Source organism: Anomalospiza imberbis, chromosome Z, assembly GCF_031753505.1.
Source record: "Anomalospiza imberbis isolate Cuckoo-Finch-1a 21T00152 chromosome Z, ASM3175350v1, whole genome shotgun sequence".
NCBI lineage: Eukaryota > Metazoa > Chordata > Aves > Passeriformes > Viduidae > Anomalospiza > Anomalospiza imberbis.
This window is the reverse complement of record NC_089721.1, coordinates 58,516,703-58,542,443: the sequence shown is the minus strand read 5'-3', so window position 1 is coordinate 58,542,443 and position 25,741 is coordinate 58,516,703. Positions and strand designations below refer to the sequence as shown.

The following is a 25,741-nucleotide window of genomic DNA, read 5'->3' as shown; positions in this document are numbered from 1 at the left end:
GAGCAGCTGTGTCCCAAGAGGCAGATTTCTGCTCTCTCTGTCAGAGCAGCAGCGTGCAGGCAGAGGATAGGAGCAAAATGCTGTTTATGGCAGCCTCCATTTTGTCACAGGAGACCCTGAGGTGCAGTTGCTTCTTCCTTGAGGCTAAATTTAGCCCCTTTCTCTATATCCCTGAGCAGCAGGATTGTTTCTCCCTTTTGGTGCTGCTGACTCTGGTTTCAGAGAGGTGACATAAATAGTCCTGGCTGGCATACTAGGCCAGGCCTTTTGCAGTCGCTATCTATGCAGTGATCCTGGACTATTTTAGGGGAGAGAACTGCTCCAAAATGTTCCCAGAGCCCTCCTACCCCTGTCCCAGCAATGCTGGATTTACCCACCAGACTGCTCCCACCAGACTGCTCCCTGCTGTGGAGTGCTAAAACATCGCAAGCCTCTCTCTTTTCCTTTGGGCTGTCACAGGTGGATGCCGTGTTGTGAAATCCCAGACCTGACCCATCCTGCCTCTGAAAAGGATCTGCTGCCCATTGCAGCACAAGCAGTAAGGAGCTGGGAGTAGCTGTGCAGGGCCATCAGCCCTGTCCACTGCCCCATGCCTTCTGGGATGCAGCCAGCCCTGGCAGAGAAAGTGTTGTGCCTTGCCCAGTGATTGCCACAGGCAATAGGATGGGGGACTGGCAGGGAGCCCACTGTGTTCAAAGCTCCAGCCTCTTGTCCATGTGGGCATCCCCCTTAGGAAAAGGCCATGAGCAAGCAGCTAAGATGACAAGTTTGCATTACTGGCTGGACCTGTGGATTTGCACTTTTGAATTGTAGGGAATAGGTCTGTTTTTTGGCCTTTTTACTGTCCAGAGAGATAAAGCACAGGGGTCTCCATCTGGCATGCTCTTTGCAATAGGGTTGAGCTAGACCAGCTGCCCTAAGCCTGCTCCTCCTTGCATCCCATGCATTCACTGAAGTGTTGTCTCTACTTGCTCCCAGAGCTCTCCACCACCTCCTTTCCACCCTCTTTTGACTAATGTGCTATCTGCCTTGCCAATATGCACAACAGCAAGAGGTGTCTCAGTGGCAGCACTGATCCTGCACAGTGCTGGGTACAGGCCTCTCTTGAGAACTGGCAAACCTTCACCCCTTTTGTGCAGCCTTCAAAGAACTGAGGACCTGCAGGGTCAGGCTGTGCATGGCTTTCTGAGTGCTGGGCTATGAACAGCCATGATCCTGTACCAGTGTGCTGCTGAGTTTCCATGGATGCCACACTGCTGGAAGGGCTGAGCTCTGCAGCTGCCCATGTTGGGCAGGTGCCTCTCCCTTCACATCACAGCAGGACTCAGACCAAGCTGATGGAAAGGGATTCAGTTTCTCTTCTGATTTTTCTCGTGTGCCCCTTTTGTCCTTTCTACTTGTCAAATCTCACAGCATGGAAATGCATCTGCAAGGCTGACTGTGAGCTGGGTGCTGTAGCTTATACTGAGAGTGACCTCATTTTGCATTTATAGGAAAAGCCTGGATTCCCAAGCAGAAGCCGATGGATCCCGTTTTGGAAAGTGTGACTCTGGAGCCGGAACTGGAGGAAGCCCTTGCTAATGCCTCTGATGCAGAGCTCTGTGACATTGCTGGTAAAATAATTTCACAGTAATCGGGGGTGAAAGTCGTTCAGCTTCTAGGGGTTACTTTGTTCTTTTGTGGGAAATGAGCTATTGCATTTTTTGCTGTTTTTCTAAATGCTGTCAGTTCTGACAGAATTTATTTATTTGTTGAAAAAAGTTACTCTAAGCCTATGTGATTTAATTAAGAGTGTGGACTAAAGCTGAGGAGGAAGAAGAAGGGTTTATCTATGGAACAGTGTGTGGTTTGATCTCTTCCTTTGTCTCTACCACTGACTGTTGATAATCCAGCCTGTACATTCAAGAGCACAGCTTTCTTCAAACCAAATCTTAGGAAACAGTCAAGCAGACCCAGGATTTCTAGTGCAACCTGTTAAAGGATCTGCCAGGTTATAGAAGTCTTTCAGTGGACACTCAGGCCTGGTGTTGTTAAGGAGCTTTTTCAACACATTTTAAGTGGTGGATTTCTTGTTATTTGTGTGGTCAGACAGTCAGATAACAGTATTGGTATGTTGCTCTGTGGACTTAGCTCTGTGCTTGGGAGAGGGCATGCCTTGGCCAAAGGAGCACATGGACACCCCATGATGCCTTACAAAGCTCACAGGTGCTCTGCTTGTCCAGCAGTCAGTGAATATTTCAGTGATACTGGCCTCTTCCAGTTTTGTCTCCTTCAGGTTTCCATACTCCTTAGCAGTATCCTTCTTGCTGGAAGTGTGTAACACTTACAAAGTCTGTAGAATAACTACACCAACTAGATGCCTTCTACATAATAATACCATCTTTGGGCTTAGAAATGTGTTTCTGCATTAAGGCCCCCAAACATATATACCCTGGCCAAGCGTTGCATCTCTGGATTTTGCTTTTCTGCTGTTGATCCTTGAGTCCTGTAAAGCCCTGTCCTATAAAATCTGCCTTTCTAAGGTCCAGAATGGTGCAGCAATTACTGTCCCACAGAAATGCTCTTTAGGGCAGCTTGTTCTACAGTTGCTGGGAGAATACACTTAAGTGGGAGCAGAAGTACTGATGTGATACAAACTGTGCTGAAATCTCAATATTGACAGTGACAGCCTTGCTCCTGCCTGCTCCTTTCTGCTTAAGCATGATTCATTTAGCAGGAGCTAATTTTGCTCCTGCCAATTTAGCAGGGATCATAGTGAGCTGTGATGTGTTGGATCCCTTCCTTGGCAAGGCCAGGAGGGTGGCTCCCAGTAGCCCTGGAAGGGCTCCCATGCCTTTGGTCAGGTGAGGAAGTGGGGTAGTTTCATTCTGCCTGAGTTTGGAGAATACACCATAAGCACCAGACTTAGAAAGAGTGGGTCCCTCTTGTCTACCAACACAAACTTGAGCCCCCAAAATGAGTGGTCATGACAGCAGATGCTTGCCTCTCTCTGCAGTCCAGATACTCACACTCCTGGCTGCTGGAGAGATTTCATTGTCCAAATAAGCTGTAATTTGGGGACTATCTGTGTTACCAAAATGCTGAGCCTGCAAATACTTTTCCAACCTGTGTTGCACCCCTGAAGATTCCATCTACAAGAAAATGACAGAGAAAAGGGCCAGCTAAAATACAAAAAAGCAAACTTGAAGTGCCCAACCTCACTCAGACTTTCAGGTGGAGACTGCTTGGCTCTGTGAGATCCAGTTGGGAACGTGCTGGTGGCCATGGGGAAGTTCACTGAGACACTTTGCTTCTGGCTGTCCAGCCTGTGCAACCCAGACATTGAGTCACAATGAGCTATCACCATAACAGATCCTATTTTTGTGCTAGACTTAAAGGATACTTTTCTCCTGCAAATTCCAGCCCTGCTTGGCCAAAACAACAGAACATGGTGACAGACTGGTGCCAACCAAATCTAAGAAGTGGCTTTGTGGTAGCATGCTTGGATTTTGGGGAGAAATTTATTATTTTCACAACTGTGCCTATCCAGAGATCAAGACTTGTTTAGATGTGTCTGTTTCAACAAGTATTCATGTGTCTGCAGTTTTCTTTAAAAAGTCATACAGCTATTTAAAAAACAGTTGTTGATTCAAAAATCGGTTTATTTTCAAACTTGATATTTTTGCACATAGCAGGGTTACTTTTAGAAACAAACTTTTTACCCAAAAGTTCCTAAGCCACTGATTTCTTATAGGTCATTTGCAGATGCCAGGAAGTTTACCAGCCCTCGCAGATATGGTTCAATTTGCATTTGCATATTGGCTTTGCAGTCTTGAGTCTGAGAGACACAAACTGGTTGAGTTTGGCCTTTGGGCTCTTACAGCATTTGAATGGCATTCATACCACCACTCTCTACATTTTGACCAAGCCAGCAGAGCTTTAGCTTCTCACAATGCCACCTTCCAAATGTACTAAGTGCACCACTCCAGCTTGCTGTTGAGTGAAAACACAATGTGCATTGCTATGCTTCAGGTATCAGTCACCTCCTTGCTGCCTTGGGGTCAGTTTGGCTCCATGTGGGGCAGAGCTCTTCTCCAAATCTGGGCAGTGGAATTGTGTAGCACATGCCCAGTGAGCAAGGGTGATGAGGATGTGCAGGCTTCTGCTGGACTGGGCCACTTTTGCCTACCAACGACTTTTTTTTTTTTAGTTTTTTACTGTCTTCTCCTCATTATTTTCATGTGATGCTGAGTCAGGTAGGCTACTGGCAAGCTGTGAACATTTGTTTGCTGTCCACAAGATGATGTTCCTCTATTCCTATGGCTCAGGCTACACTGGAATAAACAAAGGAGCACACTGGAGCACACAAGGGAGCACTGTTGTGTGTTTATGTCAGCTGGGAGGCTTTGTCCTCCCTTTGTATGTTTTTCTATGCTTGCACAGGGAAAGGTAGCGTGCTGTGTTTTTGTGGCTCTGGAGCCTACAATAAGTCGTGTTCTCCTGTTCTCCTGTTTCTGCAGCCATCCTGGGCATGCACACCTTGATGAGTAACCAGCAGTACTATGAGGCACTGGGGAGCAGCACCATCGTGAACAAAGAAGGCCTCAACAGTAAGTGATTTATTTTAGCAGGCTGCAGTATTCGGCTTTGAAGCTGCTAGCAGAGGCAAAGTGATAATTATTTTTAGACTGAAGGTTAGAGCTGTGCATGTCAGAGCAGCCTGTGATTTCTGGGGCCATCTCTGGTGCATCCTTGCCGTGTGCCAGGCAGTGGCATCTCAGTCACCTCCCTGGTGCAATCTGGGAGCCAGTGCAGCCCAAGGGACAGCCCCGTGCAGGCAGTGGGCCTTCTGTCACCCAGACTTGGACCTTAACAGCACATAGCAGCAGGCACTGGCTGTTCTGTGCTGGGTGGCCCCACTGGCTTCTCATCTCATGGCTGCTTGTCAGGTCATGCTTCCCTCTCTCCACTTCTGGAAGAGGAGGAAAACACTCAAGGAAAAGATAGTGCTACTTAAAGTGCTTTCATTTTCACATCTTGCTTTTCACTTGCAGGTGTGATTAAGCCCACACAGTACAAACCAGTTCCTGATGAGGAGCCAAACTCAACAGATGTGGAGGAAACTCTGAAACGAATACAAAGCAATGATCCTGACCTTGAGGAAGTCAACCTTAACAATATTATGGTATTTGCTCCTTTCTACCCTTCTCTTTTAGTTACAAGACTCAGTATCTTACACACAGAAAGTAGACACTGAGTCTGTTTTGCTGCACAGAGCAGTATCATAACACTGACTGTAGCCAGACAAGAAACACCAGTGCTTCCCATCTCCATTGTGGGCAGCAGAATGGATTGTTACCTGCTGTGGGACAAAGGCTGGGGGTTGGTAGCAGGAGGATTCTTCTAAGTGCCTGGAAAAATGGGGGTGTGTCGAGGATAGTCTAGGGAGACCCAAAACTGGCTGTCTGGTTAAAGCCATTTTAGGTTGCTTTAATGATTTGGACAAGCATATTTAGTGGAGGGAATATTGATGTATATTATAAGATGGAGGGAGGAAAAAGGTTTCATAATCCAGATACTTGCCATAAAAATATGTAGAAGTCACCCTTCTTGCAGGTGACTCTGTCTATCACCCACCCATCCCTTCTGTGGACTCTTTTACTTCTTGTAGAAAGCAAGTCAGGACATAGCACCACTTCTTATGTTGCCTTTGGGACACATACATACACTAAAAAATACAGTTGCTATTTTATGGGGTCTGTTAAATGATGACATAGCTAATCAGCAAGAACACGGTTAACTGCATGTGCACATCAAAGACGTTTTTGCTGTGCTACCCACACCTTTCTAAAACAGAAATATTTTTACTTTAATGTATTTGATTCAGGCTAGTGACCCTGTCCCTTGAGGACACAAGGCTGAGGATTGGGCAGGCAGGCACTATTTTTGTGTGTTGATCTGATGACTTTGGGATGGGGATTGGAGAACTGGGGAGTGACAGTGGAGATTCTATACTGCTGGGTGCTGTGTTATGGCTCTGAAGATGACTTTGAGTATAGATGATTCCACATGGTGGGATCCAAATGGTGTAGCAAGAAGTCCAAGGTGAGGATGCCACTTAAAATTTTAGGTGAAAATTTGAACATCTGAAAAGGTATCTAAAGTTCTTCATAAGTGAAAAATACTGATCTTGAAGGAACTCAGAAAAAGGATAATAGATTTTTTTTCTGGACTGAGACATAGCATGGCAAATGTTAGCCTGTAAGATGTTTTATAAAGCAGTCAGAGGTGTCTGTGATTTGTGTCACAAGGAGATCGTTTCAGGCCTTTCTGGATCAGTTCCTGTAGGTGGAAATTTTCTGAACATGATATGAATGTTTCTCAGTGCTGCCATTGATATCTGAGAGCACAGGAGCAGTGCTTTGTAGGCTCACGGATCCTGGTTACAAACATCCCCACAATGCCTATGTTCCTAGGTAGCTGAGATCCTGGGCAACTAAAGAGGAGAAATGTGGCTTCAAATCAAGGCAGTGAGCTTTCAGCAGAGCACAAAATAGGAAGAAGACATTGCCATGCTCCTTAGACATGCTCGTTATATCAAGAGAACTTGTAAAAACATTTTTCAACCCTTTCCCGAATTACTTCAGTGCATTTGGGGATTTGACCTTGATGAGAATTTAAAAGTATCTTTTACATGTATTGCATATTCATTGCAAACAGATGATGGCGTAACACATGATTTCTGCATTTCTTGTCACAGAATATTCCCATACCAACTCTAAAAGCTTTTGCGGAAGCACTGAAAAACAACACATACGTGAAGAAGTTCAGCATAGTCGGGACCCGGAGCAACGATCCTGTTGCTTTTGTAAGTACTGTGAGCTCATCGTCCCATTGTTGTGACAGGAGCTGTTCCCAGGCAAGATATTTTCATCATTATTGACTGACTGCTTCAGCACCCTGTGTTGCGTTTGGCACATTCCACACCTCTGGCTGTTTGCTGGTGCTTCAGTTTCAGGAGCTCTAGTGGAAGCCAGCAACAGACAGGCTTTGGTTCCCTCACTTCATTTTTCATCTGTGGAGGTTTCAGGGTGCAGTCCTTCAATCCATGCAGTCTTGTATTTGTCCTCTAGGATTTCCTGGAAAAGGAGCGTGAGGCAACAACTGATGTCCTAGTGGCATCTTCTAAAAGCAGTTTGTCTCTGTCTCTGGAGATTTGTTTCTGTTGGTGCAAAGGTGTGCACACCTGCTGCTCCCCTCACACACGTCTGTTTCAGCTGTCTCTCATAGGATCTTTGTGCAGATGTGTGCAGAAGCGGGACTCTGCACCTCCTAATGTGTGGCCTCTGTAGGTGATAATGGGTCTTTCTGGCTGCTGTGAGTGATCTTAAGTATCAGTGGGGACACAGAGAGGAGCCAGTCATTCTGCGTGGCCTTCGCACTGCCTTCCAGGCTACATCTTTGCATCCTTCTCCAGCACCATTGTAGTCAGTTTTTGCTCTTAGTCACCCAGGTTACCCCAGCCTACCTACACACACACACGCGCGTGTGCACACGCAGACACACACACACACATGCACACTAGTTTCCTGCTAGAAAAAGAAACTTTCTGGAGGGCAAGTACTGCTTTTAAATTACTTCAGGCAGTCTGGACTGGGGAGAAAGCCTGTGCAGGCAGGGCAGGTGCTGTGTCAGAGCTTGAGGGGTGCTGTGCTGGGCTAGGGGAGCTGCGGGCCTAAGTGCTGTGGATGCTGGTCAGCCCTGCCATGTGGGCATCACCTTCTGGTCCTTTTGCTTCATGACGTATGTGGATCCTTCCTTGCAATTTATCTGAAGTGATGTGATCTGATCAGGTCTGGGGTGTTACGAGCATACCCACTAAGGGAGGCAAAAAATTATTAATATGGTTGTGATGCTGCTTGGGAGGACACCTTGGATGTGGAGAGGCCTTGTTGTTCAAGACAGATGCTCCTCTCTCTGCATGTTTTGATGGGAAGCATCTCAACCCTGTGCAGTGCAGGCAGAGACTCATCAGAATGGAGGCAGGGCCAATGCTGGTCAGCATCCTTGTCATGCCATGCTGGCTTTAGAGGAGGGACAGATGAAGCTGTCACAGGGCAGTTGCAGTGTGGACTATCACCTTTTGGGGTGTTTGTCCATGTGAGGTTTTGCTGTGGCCTCCAGCATGCTCATGTTCAAGAATCCCCCTGCAGCAGCAAGGAACCCCCTTCAATCCACAAAGAGCACTTCACCTGGTGGCAGTGAAATTGCGCAGCATGTGGGATCCTCCAGGAGTACTCTGGAGGTGAGGGGAGCTGAAGCCCTGCTGTCCTGTGGTGCTCTGCCCCTGCCTGTCTGACTGCCAGCTCTTCCTGCCCACCTCTGTCCACAGGCCCTGGCAGAAATGTTGAAGGTCAATAGCACACTGAAGAGCCTGAATGTGGAGTCAAACTTCATTTCTGGGTCGGGGATCCTGGCTATCGTTGAAGCACTTGAGGGGAACACATCGCTTGTGGAGCTGCGCATTGACAACCAGGTAAAGCAAGTGTGGGTGACAGCTCTGGTCAGGTGAATGTGGCCTGCGTGTGGGGAGCCGAGCGCACAGTGATACAGAGGCTGGGGCAAGCGCAGCTCTCTGAGAAACCCAGAGCTTGAAGCAGCTGAGCTATGGGCAACTCAGAGACATCTGACTGACAGACCAAAATCCTGGTTTCTCCAGATGTCCATTAGCTGCTAATCTGTCCAAGAAATAAAGTCTTTGGGTAAAAGGACTTGTGGGAATGTCTGCTGGAGGAGTTAGAGCCTCTCAGTTGTAGCACGTGTATAGGAACAAGCCAGCGGTTTGTTTTACCAGCTCCAAGTCAGAAATGGACCCAAGTCCAGAGAAAGATCTGCAATCTCCACCCCTTCCCTCTAAGTGCTTGCTCTGAATCACGCTCTAACCTGAACAGCTTGCTTTTCTGTTTTCTGTTTCCCAGAGTCAGCCCTTGGGCAACAAAGTAGAAATGGAAATCGCAAATATATTGGAAAAGAACACCTCCCTACTGAAGTTCGGGTACCATTTCACTCAGCAAGGTCCTCGGCTTCGTGCCTCCAATGCCATGATGAGTAACAATGACCTGGGTGAGTCAGGCTGGCTGAAAGCTAGGAAACATGGGAGGGTCCTGTGGGCAATTCCTAGTGGGATTAGGGCAGAACTGCTCATGTTAAAGATGTGTATGAATTAGAATGTGCCTCTTGAAGGGCCTGATGATGCTTTACCCCTCAAGGAGGAAGGCAGCCTTCACCAATTGTCAGCCAGGCAGTGTTTTTTTTGCAGTAACAGTGGGTATTGTTGGGAAAGAGCAAGAGTTGCTGATGTGGTTCAGTAGAGCTTGTGATACAGCATGTGGCACATGGGCTACGAGCTTCGAGCATTTGTGATTCCTGCCAACTGCTTGTCTTCCTCCAGCTTCATTCCCACTTTAACAAGGAGATGAAAAATAGTAGACTTGAACTTTGACAGAAGTTAAGATTTGGCCCATCCTCCTCAGCAAAACAAACTGGAACTGCTTCTAGGGATATGTGGGAAACCACATTGCTTTGAGTTACCCGTATACCCTCAATGAAGTGATTAGACGTGCTTGTGAAACAAAATGTGGGCAAGTGTGCAAACTGCCATTTCAGCCAAAGTACATGACAGAGCCTTTCCATTGCTTGGCTACAAGCTGCTGTAGAGCACAGGAAACCAGGCCAGCAGAGCAGTGCTGAATGCAGCTAACACACTCACCACACTATACTCAGCAGCTGTCATATCTAGGCAGATGATACATTTGTTGTGTTTTAAAAACAAATGGAAAAAAACAATCTTGCTTCAGCTGGTACTCTGCTCCTAAGAAGTGCAGCCAAGCTGTGTGCCAGCTCTTCAAGGCTCACACAAAATACTCAGTACCTGGTCACTCAAGCACTGCACTGGGAAACACTTGCTATTTTCTGTCCTTTGGAACAGAGCATGATTTTTAATGACTCTGCAGCACCTGGCATGAAAAGTAATCAGCTTGAAGATTTACAATCTAGTATTTTGATTGTTCCTGCTGTTAAGATGACAAATTCTCAACCTGCCTTCCATGTAAGAGTTGTGTATTTTGCCTCCTTGGCCACTAAGATCTGCATTTTTTGTCTGATTTGGTTCTTGTTTGCAGCTCATATTCATCGGTCTGGATGGTCTCTGGCAATAGCATCTCAGCTCTACACCTGGACAATGTATAAGTAAAAAAACCCGTTCTTTTCCTCCCTATCAGCAATAGCTCTCTGCTTGTGCTCCACTCCAGTTGTTCTTGCCTGTCAGCTGATACTACCAGAACATGGTTTTGGTCCCATACCTTCTGTTCGCTAAGATGCTCTCAGTGAACCGACTGTGAAGGCTTTTATGTTTATCTTCATCAGCTAACTTCTGCATCCTCTTTATACATTTTTGTTCTGTTTTTTTTTTTCCCACACCTTTCTTGGGAAGTCACGAGTGTAGGTGTCAGGAGGTATAAATCAACTTTTAAGTCTAGATATGAAACTGTTTTGGCTATGTTAACCATGATCAGAGGACTGGAGCACAATTGCTTAGGAGAGATTTTTTTTTTTTGAAAATGCAGATTTTTAATTTGAAAAACTAGCAAAGGAAAAACTCTGACATCTGTTTCCTGCTGTCTCTCCATCAGTCAGATGATGAACTGGCCAAAGTCCAATTACAAAGACAAACTGTGATATATAATTAACTACAGAATAGGGGAGGTAAGGCTGAAAGTAGCTGCTGGCCTTAAAAATGCATAGGGAGAAAAACCTCATCTTCCTTGATTTTACTGTGTAAGGCTGTGCCTGCTGCTTAAGGCAGGAATTCAAAAGCTGATGCTATCCTGTTTCTTTCCTGGCAGAAAGTACATCTTTCAGCTCCTTTCTACAGCTGTTAAGGCAAACCTGCCATCCACATTATCCTGTTGCCATGACTGACTCCTCTTTCTATTCTTTTTCAGTGAGGAAGAGAAGACTTGCAGAGGTGAATGGGCCTATTTTTCCCAAGTGCAGAACTGGAGTGTAGTTCCTGGCTATGGAGGTCATTCCCAGTGATCTGTGCTACACTGTGGATATCTAAAGGCAATAAGTGCCTTGACAGAGTATTTGTGGTGCCTCTGTTCTGTTTTATGCACTAACAGTTGAAATTAAATAGTGGCTGTAGTTTTTATGAAGATTTTATCCAGTAGGACTGTTGATGTTTTCTGTAGAGTTGGAAACTATTCAAGCCAATGTGTCAATTTTATGCAACCTCAATTTAGAGTACAATCCAGTGTTAAAGGGGATTAATTTTTCTATAAAATTCCTGCACAGTGTTTCATAGTTAGGATGTGGTATGCATGAATGAAAGATAGAACTGTTTCACATAAATTATAGAAGTATTAAAAAAATACTTTATTTTATTTTTCAAAGTTGATCTCAAGTAACTACAGAGGAGTAACTAATTTAACAAGCACTTCTATCATCTGGAAACATGGCTAATTTCAATAACTGTGAGTCACAATTTTTTGCCAACATTTGCTGAATCATTTGAGATGCTGCGTCAAAGGCATCCCAATGTTTCTTACAAAAAAACTGATCTCCACCCCCGATTAAATGGAATTTAAGGCCACTAAATATAAAAGTCTCAAAAATCAAGTGGTTTAGATGGGTGAATAGCCTTCAATCCCATGCATGTGTGAAGAAAATGGCATTCTTAGAGGTGTGATGCAAACCCTAACCCCCAGAGATGGCCAAACTAATTGGCAAATGAGAACCTTCTCTTCTACTCCCCACTCCTTTCAGTCTCCTGGTGTTAAAAGCATTTGTCCATGTAGTCACTGAAGACAGGTAAAATTCTCTCCCTTTGCTGTTTTGTCTAGATGACCATGTCCATTAACTAAATTTTGTTCTGCTATGAATTATTTCTCTTACCGCTGTCCCTTATGTCCACATAAATGCAAGAATAAATGTTGTGCACTAAAAAAGCTGTGAAGAGAAATACCCCAAATCTGAATTTACACTGTGTACAGTCTCACAGCTTTTTATCAGTGTACACTCATCATCCAGCCTGGGAGGAATTCCCCACAGGCTTGTGGATCTCCCAGACCTGCAGTAGACTGGACCCAGCACATCCAAGATTCCCACTGTTAATGTGGGTGGGATCCTGCTCAGTCTCAGAAGTCTCCATGGAAGAAGCACTGCTGTACTGAAACCTTAATCTTGGGCAGATGACACATCGTAGAAAATCTCTTGCTAGAAATCTGCCTTTAAATGTCTGTTAAAGAGTGAAGTTTTTCAGCCTTTTACATACATTCTGGCAAAAGTCAGAGATTTCTCCAGAGCTTGTGCCCAATCACCAGTGATGATTTAGCTCTGACCAGTGAAGCAGAGGAACACTATTCAGCAATGTGGGAAACATACTTGCTGCTCTCCAAATCTTAATAAATGTGCCTGTGGTGTCATATAAAATGCTTCACCATAGCTTGCTTCCTCCACTGTGCAAGTTCTGTATCAGAAAATGAATGTGGAATAAAAATACTTGGAAAACATATGAAAATGAAAAAACTTGGCAGACTTAAAAAGTACTTCCTTCTATGTGCACTGTGAAGACTTTGAAATGACCGGCTAAATCATCAAATTAGAGCCACACACTTTCAGCTGAGCCATCTACTTGGATTTGCATGACTTAGGCTCAGCTCTTCCCTTAGTTTCAGAACATAAATTAATCTTATCCTGGAAAGCCCTGGTTGTACTAAGAAGCACAGACATGCAAGGAGATTCATCTGCAGACCAGGGAGCACTACTACACAGGTACTACTACAGCCCGTAACAAAAAAATGTAAGAACTGTTTCACTGTAGCAGCATCCACATTAACCTTGCAGCCCAAAGGATCTTAAGCTATCAGGATCATCCAGGGTCCTTGGCTGATCCTCACAGAGTTGTTTTGTTGCAGGATTCATCTGACAGCTGAGGGTGGTACAGGAGAGACAGGCAGTGCTGAGGCATCAGGCTGCGTGGTGAAAGGCTGTAAGCTGTGCAGCAACGGAGCTACAAAATTGTGATACTTAGGAGCAAATGTATCCCTGTTTGCAAATGCCCAGCTCTCCAGGAAAAGGGAGGAAAAGTCATCTGGTTACTGTAGCATCTGGCAGTCAACAGCCTATCCTGCTGAAAACTCTTCCCTCTCCGGAAGCACATGTGCCTTCTTTCATGCATTACCACTGAGATGTCTGGATGCCACCACATAGCTTTTCACATGACATGTCCTTATTTGTAATAATCTGACAAAACAAACCCAGAAAACAGGACAGAGAGCCCCTTATGGGCTAACTTGCAAGAAGCAGGCTAAAATGGTTTCTTATCCCCTTCTCTGCTCTCTGCAGCAGAGAGAACATGTTTTTTTTGGGACTCTGTCCGTACATCTCAAATCCTTCTCCTCCCTTACCTTAGTGCAGCAAGGACCTGAAGAGGCCTCATGGCTCCCCTCTGCCTTTGAGGTAGAATCTTCAGCTGCAAGGAGCTCTCAGGAGAATTGTACCTTGTAGCCAGGTCTACAATGTAGCAGACCAGCTAGTTTCAGTGTTTATCTCTGCAGAATTAAGCACCTCCAGCATAGTATGTGAAGTGTATTTGTGCAGTGCTTAAAAAATTATAATGGAAGCACTAAAGATTATTTATCATAGATATTTCAGAAATTTACATATTAAATATAGTTGTTGCCATCCTGTACTGATAAGTGATACAGAAACAGCATTACAGATTTATTACAGTGTTCCAGACCTGCTGATAGACTGAATTACAAAATTATGTTCTTTTTAGCCTAAGACAGGAAGATCATGGGGCACTCCCCGTCAGTGCTTTAGACCAGACCCACAAGTAGAGCTTGCATGTTTCTTCACAAAAACTCCAGTCCTCAAAACCACAGAGGTTAACCAGCCAGCAGGGACTGGGAAGCCAGGGAGACATTGGCACTGCTCAGACTCCTGCTGAAGGTGTCTATTGATGGGAATTTTCTAATTTCTTCTCAAGGATGGGTTGTTCACAGATTTACTACTAAATACTATCCTAGAAAGATTCCCAAAGAAAATACTCCTAAGCTCCAGGGTTTTTCCTCGTTAATGGAATTGTTGTGAGGACAGCTGGTGAACCGTCGATTTCATGGTAGCAATACTGGAAGCAAGAAGAAACGTTTGTCATGGCTTCAATGGAACCAGTGCCCATGTATTTAATTTCCTAGTCAAGCCAAGAATGGGGCCTTGCTGAATTAATAGCACCATGGGAGAAAGGTACAATCTATATGAAAATAATACAGCCCTGTCACTATTTTCTTGCTTTTAAAGGATTTTCCAGTAAAAAACCCCAAACCTAGTGACTTTGATGTCCTAATGACTTACTGTTTAGTTCCCAGAATGACAGTAAATTTCAAAGACATTTTTCAGTCGACACATCTTCCACACTATTAATAAATCCTTTCTGTACATTCTATACCATCAGGCACACAATACAGCATGTGGAGCAGTATTTTAAGCTCATCTGCTGTAGGTCACTTCAAAGACAATTTCTCCACTAACAAGTGCTGGAAATTGCATAAACATCTTGCAGCTTTTTAAAAACTCAACTCATGTTTAAAAAGCACAAATGCTTCCCAGAACTTGAATTATTTAACCTGGATAAAGGATCTTGCATTCTCCTCATAGCTGTGGCTGACACTTATGCACACACGCACCACTTCCAGTGCCATGATGCTGGTATTTTGACAGTCTCTGTGCTCCCCTCTTTGTGTGCTTGTTTCAACAAGCTTCAAGCACGGTTTTTTTGTGCAAGCAGAGCTGAGCCCTGCCTATTCCATACACTGACAAGCCGAGGGGAAAAAACAGTTCCCAGGGAGACTGAGCACTGGAAAGAAGATTGGGGTTGCTTTCATCCTACAAGTCACATAAGTATGGCTAGGCAAACAGTATCTCTGGGACTTTGCTCCAGCTCCTTATGCTGCCTTCAGCCAGTTTTACAGGAGAGTTAAGCCAGTAATTTCAGGTAACTTTGCCTTGCTTTTCACTGCTATAAAACAAGAGATGCAGGTTGATGGCGTGCATGTGGAATATATCTTCAGGATCTAACCTGGTCACATACCCACACCAAATGAATAAATCGGCTGTTTGCACACCTTACTACAAGCTATTGAAGCCGATGCATGATCCTTGGAGAGGTCAGACAGGTTGATCTCCATGCAGGAAGAAAAAAATTGAATTGTTCTTGAATTCCTTCAGTTTTTTTTTTGAATTGTGAACAGCTCTGTCACATTGCAGATACTCTGCTTCAAAATCCCCATGGTAAAGGCCACACTACAAGACTGCACCCATAGAGAGGAATCCTGTAGTGCTGGTGATGGATCGGGCACTCTGGTAATTTACAGGCAAGTAATGGATGGTTTTCAGGGCATATTCTATGTTTAAAGGCAGCATATGAACACGACTTTCCAAGCCGACATATCTTCGTAATTTCCAAACCTAACTGATTAACAGATAGAGATCTGGTTACAGAAGCCCTTTACATGAACACATGCCAGATTAACCAATTAAACAGCTTAATCTTTTCCTGTGTCCAGCATCCTTGGTGAGACATGTTCAATTGGTACCCTTGGCCGTCTCCTTGTACATTCACATTCCTCCTTAAGTATCTCTCCTGAAGCCCTTGAAGTCACCTTGAGCTCCTTCTCTTGACAAACAGGACAGCAAGCTGTAAGACCTTTGTTGCAACAACCTGGACATGTCAGGACAAGCTGCCGGCAGTGCTGACTGGAACAAAGTTTATACTGGTCCCACAGCACCCCACAGTATCTGCATGCTGGAGGGAGGAGGAAAAGAAAAAGTTAAGACCCATACTGCTCTGGCTGTTCCCTTGCAGAGGGCTTGCCAAGGCACCATGGGGCTGCCAGCTCTCATTTAAATGGCTATTGTCTTGTAGGTTTTTAATTCCTGTTTAGCTTGATCTTCTAGAATCTAGTTCATTTTAGAACATCTTTTTTGACATACTTAAGACAGTTTTCCCTCTGGAAAAGAGGAGAGTAGCTCACTGGTGCTTTCTCTAGTTCTGAATAGACCGATATAAAGATTCTTACTGACAAGAGAAGAAGAAGGACATGCAGGTGGCAACTAAGCCAGTAAGCAGGAATGTCACCTGCTGACGAAGGCGATGCCATGGAACTTCCTTCTATCTACAAACAATGGCTTGTGCAGACATTTGCAGTCCTAGTAGAGCCCTTCCAGAACATCACGGGTTTTAACTCTTTAACTGAAAGCTACAGCCCAGTTTTAGCTGTACCAAGAAGGTGCATATCACAGCACTTCCCCTTCAAACTTCCATAGGGATGGCTGTGATGTATCCAGAGTATGTTCTGTTTCCATACCAAGTCAGGTCCCTTCAAGATGTATAGAGTAAATGCAGAGGAGAACTGGGAAGTTTTGCTTGAAAAGCTACCAAGTCAGAGAAAAAATAGCACTGCTTCTTTAAAAAAAGAGCTAGAGCCAAATTCCAGCTGCTTTTATCTGGCAACTGACAGCAAAATAGGAGATTACTTAATTTGCAGTAATTGAAGAGCAAACCCAGCTAGAAGATCACACAATGTTCTTAACAATTTCAGCTAGAGGCTCCTGAAATTCCATTGGATGTACAATTTCTTAAGCATGAAAATAACAAAGTGCTGCAGAGCATAGTGCCACTACTCTCCTAGTACCTGGAAGTGTTTTTTGATATTACATGAGACTGCTGGAGCAGAGGACTGCTGGAGCAGGAGAACTGTTTAAGACTTTGGTCACTTGGCCAACCACAGTCTGCTCAGCACTGTGGGCATCCAGGTGGTAACAACAGCTGTAGTGCTGGACATGTCTCCATAGGTGCAGATAGCTCATAACAAAGCTGTTCTGCAGGGGATACTTCCTTCTACTGCTCCAGTTTTAGTGAGTGACCCCCTTTCCTCTCATTTCTGTTTTACATGTTAAAGCACATGTACACGTTTACATATAGTGTTGATAGTCATCATGAGAAATGACAGCACTATGAGATCAAACCAAGTATGAGGAAGAACTACACAGGCCAGTTTGGCTGTCCCTATCCTGCACACCTCTGGAAATTATTGCAATAGGTTCCCAGCCTTCTGCACTTACATTATCTAGTCCTACCTGAGATGATATCTTCATTGGAACAAATGGCGTAACGATCATCAAATACAAACAGCTTCCCCCTGTAGAATCCATCTGGAAACTCTTCTAGGTACTTGTGAATTCCACCTTTTAGCTGGTAAACCTCTCTGCACACTGCCTGTTTAAAGCATATTAGCAGAAAAGCTGAAGGAGACCACAGCAGTGGTGGTGTGCCAGAGTTCCCAAAGCAAATGCTGTAAATTCCAGGGGTCAGTGAAAAGCAGCAGCCTTTCAGTGACCATCAGATGGCACCAAGTGCAGCCACAACTCTAGGCAGTGCCACCAGGGACTACTGGGCAGCTCCACAATGCTGGCTTGCTGGAATGAACCCAACTTCATTTAATGTTACATTCAGAAGAAGCTGGTAACCTCCTCACCTGAGGAAGGTTTGCTGCATCACAGATCAAATGCTTTTGCATCTCCATGAACTGCTGCTTGTTATTCAGTATTTGTTTAGTTAACAGTTAGTAGGAGCAGAATTTTGCAGGGTTCGCATTGATACAGTGGAAAAAAGAACCTCAAGGTTTAAATCTCTAGAGAACCTTTGTGTTCTGTTCCCTTGATCCTTGAGAGAAGGATCCAGGAGAAGAGTGGGATGGAAATTTCAGAACACAATAAGAACAACGCACTGTGCTGGATTTAGTTCTGGGAAAAGCACTGACTGGCTAATTTTCACCGCCGTGAGATGCTCAAGACGTGCAGTAATAACCACAGAGCTTAACCTAGGCAGTCTGTGGAAACACTGCAGAGTATTTTCAAGCCCTCCTAAAACAGTCCTACAAATATCCCTTCTCAGTAAATGGGTTATGTAATTATTTTCACTGCTGTAAAACTAGTCCACGCAGGTCATACTGAGCCACACTCAACTACCAGGTCCTTGACAGACAGTGTGAGACAAGCACATGTCAGAGGCATTTATCTCCCCACCTAAGCATTCTGCAGTTTGTGCATGGTAAGAATTCACCAGCAAGAAAAAAAGACAGGTGCCCTTAAAGTAGCCTCAACTCCTCGACACTTGTGCCCTCAGAATGACATCTTACCTTGCTCCTGAGGTAAGCAGAGCCTCTTTCACAACGAATCCCTCCTGTGCAGTACATTAGGACACGCTTGTCTTTAAAAAGCTCCAGGTTTTCATCTATGTAGCTTGGAAAATAGCTGAACTTCCTGATATCTGGAGCCAGACAGCCCTGGAAATGTCCCTGCAATTACAACAAATAGCACACAACTGGTTACAAGTACTGTTACTGGTACGGTCTGTGCCTAAACTAGAGGAAGTAACAAACCTTTGGGCTGGAATATTCAGCTCACTGCAGCTGTTTTAGGCAGCTTCTCAGCTGCATTTATGCATCAAAACATATGTTAAAATCTGTAGGAGGATTCTGGATACAGCAAGTCTCCTCATCGAAAAAAGAGAGAGCAAAGCCAAACTGTCAGAGAGGACCAACTGCAACAGTGCCTGAGGGGTGGTAGTTGTGACAGCAGGATGCCCCTTTCGTTTTGACAGATGGGACAAGACAAAAATTGCTAAAAAACATCCCTACAAATTATGCTGTTTTGAACATTCACGCTCATGTTGTATGGACCTCTTTATTTTCTAACTGCCCCACACTGTATAAGCACTTGGCTGGGCAGGCTCCATCCTGAGTTGCTGGGCAGGTCCTCTACTGCTTGTGTCTAACATTCATTACTAAACTGCACTCTGTACACATTGTAGTCAACCTGGAGTATGTAGTCTCTTCTAACAGTAAGGTTACACCCTCACAATTGTAAATACTTCACCCCAGCAGCTGCAGAAGCAGGCAAGCAGCACTTACTATTTTACTTTCATAGAAGTTCCTACAGTCCAGCAAGATGGTATCGCTTTGTCCTTGAGTGACCTGAGACAAATACTGTTCTACTTCTCTATGAAATTCCTGAGGGGATAAATGGATTCCTTTAACAAAACAAAACAAAACAAAACAAAAAAAAAAAAAAAAGAAAAAAAAAAGTGAGAAGTAGAGCTATGAAACAATGTCACGAATGACATCACTGATCCAGATTCTTCTCAGATTTCCAAACAAAACTTTTTTGTGATTGTTCACAGACATTTCATTCCAACTCAATCAGCCAAGTTTATCCTTGTTTGGCTTTCTACTAGCAAATGAAAGAAAACACAGCACTCTTCCATACAACGGAAGAAGCAGCAGACAGATACCTATCTCTATGATCTTTGTTGCATCCCCTGGGCTACTCTTACAGCTGTAGAGGAGGGAGTGACTTGTGCCACTTCTCTTTGCTCATGTCATTAAACTTGGAGGTGCAAAAATACAATTTTTTAAAATAAACTCTTCTTGATAACAATAGAAAATTTCCATAAATATGTATTACTTTCAGTACAAGTTCAATTTACAAAAAGTCTCTCAATTTTCAGGGTTGAGAACTCTTAATCTGTTGAAAAACTAAAAAGCTCCACCAGCAGTATCCTTTACTTTATTAAAAAATATCCGTACAAGTAACCTGCCAGAGCAATAGGAATCATCTCCATAAATGCTATAAAAGAGGAGGAAAAAGGGCAAAAAAGGAAAGAAATAGCCAAACATATAGCCCACGAACTACCAAAAAATGGGAACAATAAATAATCCTCTTCCAAATTCACAAAAAGATGCTGTAGAAGTTTGGGACCAACAAAACCTCTTGGTGGAAAAATAAGCCCAAAGCTGCTCGGTTAATTGCTATTCGCTGTGCTCCTGCTTACCACCTGTGTAAGCATCCTTAAAGCAAATCCACAGCCAGGAACACCTTATCTGGTGTAATCCACACTAAGCAGCTACAGTTAGCACAAAACAAATGCAGTCAGATGGAGTTCATGCAGAACTTGGATCTGTTTAGTGCAAAAGGCAGGAGCATGGCTGTTGGCTCCAAAACAAGTGAAGCCAAGTCAGCAGTCCCTCCTCCACAAGGTAACTTCTCCATGTCATCTGAACTCTCCCACAAAACCTGAAGTTAATTCTGAAGTTTTCTGAGGCAGCTATACACTTGGCTAGCCAAAATCTAGGCCAGCAAATTCTCTGCACCAGTAGCTTTTGACTACCAGTAAGATATCAATTTCTGTATCTATTTCTCCTGTGTCCTGGCCATTGTGCAAAGGGAAGTATTTTTGATGAAGGATTTTACTCTTCACTCACCTCTCACTTGGGTGAGAGGCTTTCTTTTTCATTTTTCTTTTCATAAACTTACCAGTTTCCTTATAAGACACTATCTTTGGATCAATGCCCATAGGTACAATTTCTTTGAATACTCCAACTCGAAGGTCTGGGAAACAGTGAGCTCCTCCTGCGCTGCTCTAGGAAATCAAACATAAAAAAACAATTCACCAAAATTTGCCTGGTGTCAAAATTAAAATTACCCACTCACTTTAATTCTACAGATCATTAGAAAATGAAAATATCTTTGTGGCTGAGGGAAAGAAATGCCTTTCTTGCTGAACTCCACACTCTAAATCCTGAAGTTTAAGCAGTGGACCCCTAACACAACCTGGAAGATGGGTGTCTTAGGCACAATGACTGCAGGTGAGACAGACAGGATTTGGTTGGAAGTGAAGGGATGTAGACCAAACCTTAGTCAGCAATATGTTACTAGCACTTATCGTGAGAAAGTTGAGGCCCCTACAAAAGCATGCTGATCTTGAAAGGAATGTTAAATAATGTCCTCCAGTAGTGGATCATGTTGCCACATGTAGGCCCTGCAGTTCTCTATGTAGGCCCTGCAGTTCTCTGCATCCCTCTGGCACTGGACACAAGCACAGCTGTGCCTCCAGTTGTGATGTGTGTCATAGGAACTGCAGTGTTCATGCATGTGACAGAGATGTATGGGAGGTCAGCCAGGCACAAGATTTGTTAAAACTGGAGGCTGGCACCTCTTCCTCCCCTCAAACTGAATCATGGGATTTCCCCTTCAGAAGTCCTGGTAAGCCCTTTTTCAGTAGGCACCCTCATTGCAGGCTACAGGGAGTGAGAATTTTTGCAGGGCTGAGCCTCAAACATGGCTTAGGCATCATCAAGTATATAAACACTCAAAGAAAAGTGCAGTGCTGTGCAGCAGTGTTCCAACTATTATGGAAATCAGGCTGCAGAAAGTGTAGTGGCCACTGGGTATGAGAACCCAAGCACGGTTCTCACTCCTCTATCCCATATCTTCATGGCACAGCCACCTGAAAGCCTCACTCACTTGGGCATACAACATTCAGGAGGAACTGTGAGACAGCAAACACTATATTCTACTAATGCATGAACACTGACGCCCAGAGAGATAATGCAAAGTTGAAGGTTTTGCCAAGGTCAAGGTTAAAATTCCATCCCTGCTTTTTTTTTTTTTTGTATCTACATATGACTGTAACTAAAACAACTACTCTTGAAATTCAGCCAAGCATAACAGACACTTATAAAGATAAGACTGAATCATCACTGCAGCTCAGCATGGAATTTGAGTTTCACAAGTTTCTAACTCCTTTGATCTAGCTGCTTATGAAAAAATAATAGCACTCCCTGCAAAAAAAAACTGTGTGGAGAAGAGCTGCTGCTTAAGCAGCAGCTTTCCTTCCTTGCAGAGAAACCAGAACTTAGAGTGGTTGGCAGCCAAAGCCTACCAGAATGCCATATATTGCACCAGCCACTGTTGCCCTCATCATGTGACGACACCAATCAGTACGTATGCTCCAGCCAGGCACTAAGTGGAGTAGGAAGAAACCTCTTGACAGTCCCTGTGTGTTTTCTCTGGAAGATACTCAACCCATGGAACTGACAGTGCACCTATATGGACACCAAAACCTGCATGAACCTAAACCAGTAGTACTGCTTCCAGTCAAAGCAGGGTGAAGAGGACAGTGTGCAAACACTTTGCTGGGCTAAGTGTATATCATGATACCTGCTCAGTCTGCAGTAAATGCTTGCTGCAGAATGGTGGGGCTTAGGCACACTCCCTCACTCACCTGTATTCGGGGGCTTTGCAGCTGCACCCATAGCTGCCAAGCCTTGTAGCAGCGACTATCACTGCCCATGGAAACTCCCAATTGTGGTAAAAACCAGCAAAGATTTTCAGTACGGTTAAGATCCACTGACTTAGGTAAGTGGTGGAGGAGCAGAACTGTTACAGCAGAAATAATACTGTCAAGAAGGAATCTACTTATTTCTTGAAAATTAAATTACTTGCATTAACAATATCTATGTAATTATTTTTTTTTATACCTTGAAATCTTCTTGACACAAAATGTTTTTGAACAGAGGCTGGGAAAGCATAACTTTAATGTAAAGACTGGTAGCTACTTTGCTTCCACCAACTGTCCCATTGATCCCTTCTGAAGCAACTCGTACCTAGAAGGAAAGAGAAGATGGGGCTGAGCCTTAGTTACAGCAAGAGATCACAGTGAAATTGGCAAAATATGACTGGGTGACAAAGGGCAGGCACAGGAGTATGTTCAGAAAAGAGACTACTGAATAAGGAAGGAAAATATGGTTAGTCTGAAGTTGAACATAAAGACAACAAACAGGAAAAAAAGCCTCAACAATCCAGTAACCATTTCTCAGCCATTTTAAAAGAATCCCACCAGGACAGTCAGAGAAATCCATTCAATAAGCAGAGAAACGCTGTATAAACAGAGAAATTGCTGTCTGCAAATCCTGCAGTCAGCATTAGAATTCCCACTGGAAGTTGCCTCATAAAGAACAATAGGCTTGTGCTGCATGACTCACACAGCTAAAAAAGAAAATGTGAATATGCATAACATCGTATCTAATATTAATTTTTGGATGAGTCATTTTATCTCCAGCACTGACAAATGAACAAAAGCTCTGAAGTGGGGGGTGGGGGGAAGGGGGAAAGACTGAATATAAGAAGCAAGGAAAAAAACAACTGATTGGGAAGGTAAATGCTGTACCTGTCTTGGAGACGAGATGGAAAAAAAAAATAAAAGAAACTTGAGCAAAACACCAACTACCAGGGAAGACAGCTGAGCAGAAAAAGAAATGAATCTATGACAACACTTCACCCCCAGGCCTGTGTTGATGTACCACTGGCAGAGAGCAAGAAGCTATTTAGGAAGACAAGTCACAGATAAAAGGAGCCTCCTGCTCCACGTTGCCCTCCTTCTCCCCACAGATAGCCTGGTAACCCCAACTTTATGAGACTAAAATTCACCTTCTCCCACAGCATCCAGAGGCCAGCTACACAAGCAACTCACGTTGTTAATCTAGCCTGCCAGGAATGAAGGTAACAGACTGTGCAGGAAAGAGAACTGCTAAATTATGGTGTGGTCTAAGGTGTTGGCTGCTCTCTCACCTAATTCCCAACAGTATGGCTTACAGCTTGGTGTAGCCACTGTGCATGGAAGCCCACTGTGCACTGAGGAGGGAGGGTACAGGTGATCAGTGAGTGGAGCAGGCCCAGACCAATGCTATCCCTCCACCCTGGCCCTCAGGCTGCATTGTGCTGCATGTGTCCTTCAGCCACAGGAGACACCCAGCCTGCTAGTGCTAACTGAGACACCTGCACGCAGCTCTCTGCTGACACCGGTGATTAAGTCACTTTCATCTCCTTGCCTGTATAGAAAAATGCATCGCAAATTTCTCATGAAAATATCCTTTCTGGTTGATGGCAGGAGTGATAAAAAGACTCACTTTCCTGTTTCCATGTGTAAAACTGATGGAAGTGGGGTAACCCTTGCAAAGACAGGGTGTGCACAGTGTGCTGCCTGTGAGGCTCACTCAATGCCACACAACCCAGGGTTCCCTGCATTAAAAGGGATTTAAGATTATCTGTATTTTATTTTCTTGGTTGTGACATCTCTTAAACAGAATTCTAAAAGATACCTTACCAAGTCAGAGTGCCTCTCTTAATGGGATCATAACAGACTAGCACTTTCTGGTGCAAAACACACGTGGTTCTCCACATAACCCATCATCCTGCACTAAATAAAGATGTGGGGCTTTTTCCTTAATAATAGAACCATTGCTTCAAACCTTACCTTGCCAGTGAGATGTAGATGCTGACACAAAGCCTTTTGCCAAGCACAGAGTTTCTCTGGATCTCTCACCTCACAGTAACAGTAATAGAGAAGTACGTCTCCCACCTGGCTGTCCACAGCATGGCAAAGGTAAGCAAATAGAAAAAGAATGTTAAGAAAGAACAAAATTATACTATTAGCAGTAACCATTCAAAAAGCAGACAATTTTCTTTTGGCAAATGTGTAGAGGAAAAAAAAAAACCTCAAACAAACTTTGGAGGGATTAGCACTACTGGGTTTGATTTATTTCAAACAGAATGAACGTTAACCAAAAAGAGTTCCCACATTTCTAATCCTCAGGACTAGTTACAAAGTGAACTTTGTACTCTCACTTCCAGTGGCCTACCATATGCTCTCCCCACACACAGAACACAAGCATTGCTGGCTTTTGTGCACACAAGTAAGCCATTTGGCTCACTTTACCAAAATGGCACTTGAAAACTCAAGCACTTGAGCTGTCTAAATTTAAAATCCTAAGTTTTTTGTGAGATTGCACATTCCCACATTCTGTGCAGCACAAGCTGAACTCTGTCACAGTCAGAAGTGTTTTTGTGAACCTTCTTCATAACTAAATGAGCCCTTCAGGAACCTGAACGAACAGCAGAAAGGAACCTGTGCAGAGCATATCCTGATGTTCTGCTCTTCTCTGTTGTGGTCCTTCCTTACAGAAGGATCAAACAGCACACATACAGACCTGCTTTAACGGCACAGGATGACAGTTCAAACCACCATTAAAAACTGCAAGGGATCTAATTCTTTATATAAAGGCTACCCAAAGAATCTGAAGATCTAGAAGAACACTAGGGAAGACTCTACCTATACCTTAGAAGTGCAACTTGAAAAGTACTTCTCATAAGAACTACCATTAGCAGACGATCATGTAAAGCGGAATACCCCAGTCCCGGAGCTTCCGAGCGGCGAGGAGATTCCTTACCTCGTCAGATCATCGTGGCTGACGTGGCTCGTGTCCGGCAGCGCCCAGGATATCTCCGGACTGCTGCAGGAGCGCCCGCTCGGCCGGACCGCGCTGCCCGCCGGGGCCGGGCCGCCCGCGGGGCCGCCTGCGGCCTCTGCCGGCCCCGCACCGAGCCCCACCTGCCGCCCGACGTCTGCGGAGTGGTGCAGCGCCACGTGCCTGTGGATGCCGGGCAGCTCCTCGAACGCCTGCCGGCAGCACCGCCACCGCACGCTCTCTCCGCCACCGGGACACCGCGACGCGGCTGGCACCTCCTTGGCTTTGACGAACAGGGAAAAGGCCTGGAACACACCGTAAGCGCCCGCGTTACCGAGGTCACGGCGCTGCCCGGCCCGGGCCCGGGCCCCGCGCCCGGCACCGACCCACCTTCCTGCGGGCGGCCGCGCGCTGCTTCCTGTCCGCCGCGGCCCCCTCGGCGCTGCCCCGCGGCGAGCCCGGCCCGGGCGGCGTCGCCTCGCCCGGCACCATCTCCACCGCTCCTCCGGGAAGCGCCCGCTCTCCTCCTCCCTCTCTCTTTGTCCCTGCCC

The 25,741-nt window shown here is 44.8% G+C and overlaps 3 protein-coding genes across 3 annotated transcripts in view; 2 read left to right on the top strand and 1 right to left on the bottom strand.

Annotated features, from left to right (window-relative positions):
- TMOD1 (tropomodulin 1) overlaps positions 1-11,942 on the top strand; it is a 15,967-nt gene extending 4,025 nt beyond the window's left edge. Inside the window, exons 3-9 of the mRNA XM_068176496.1 lie at positions 1,494-1,613; positions 4,500-4,589; positions 5,034-5,164; positions 6,740-6,847; positions 8,372-8,515; positions 8,958-9,102; positions 10,983-11,942. Coding sequence (XP_068032597.1) covers positions 1,494-1,613; positions 4,500-4,589; positions 5,034-5,164; positions 6,740-6,847; positions 8,372-8,515; positions 8,958-9,102; positions 10,983-11,047 — 803 coding nt within the window. The 3' untranslated portion in view covers positions 11,048-11,942. The remainder of the gene's footprint in view (positions 1-1,493; positions 1,614-4,499; positions 4,590-5,033; positions 5,165-6,739; positions 6,848-8,371; positions 8,516-8,957; positions 9,103-10,982) is intronic.
- NCBP1 (nuclear cap binding protein subunit 1) overlaps positions 1-25,741 on the top strand; it is a 74,158-nt gene that overhangs the window by 19,036 nt on the left and 29,381 nt on the right. The gene's annotated exons all lie outside the window — the stretch shown is intronic.
- TSTD2 (thiosulfate sulfurtransferase like domain containing 2) lies at positions 11,392-25,741 on the bottom strand. Its single transcript, XM_068176494.1, has 9 exons — positions 25,581-25,741; positions 25,173-25,495; positions 24,200-24,308; positions 22,425-22,550; positions 20,419-20,524; positions 19,017-19,135; positions 18,243-18,401; positions 17,182-17,320; positions 11,392-15,847 (listed from the first exon to the last, which is right to left on the bottom strand). Exons 1-9 carry the CDS (start codon positions 25,680-25,682, stop codon positions 15,588-15,590), a joined length of 1,443 nt encoding a protein of 480 aa, XP_068032595.1. The 5' UTR covers positions 25,683-25,741; the 3' UTR covers positions 11,392-15,587.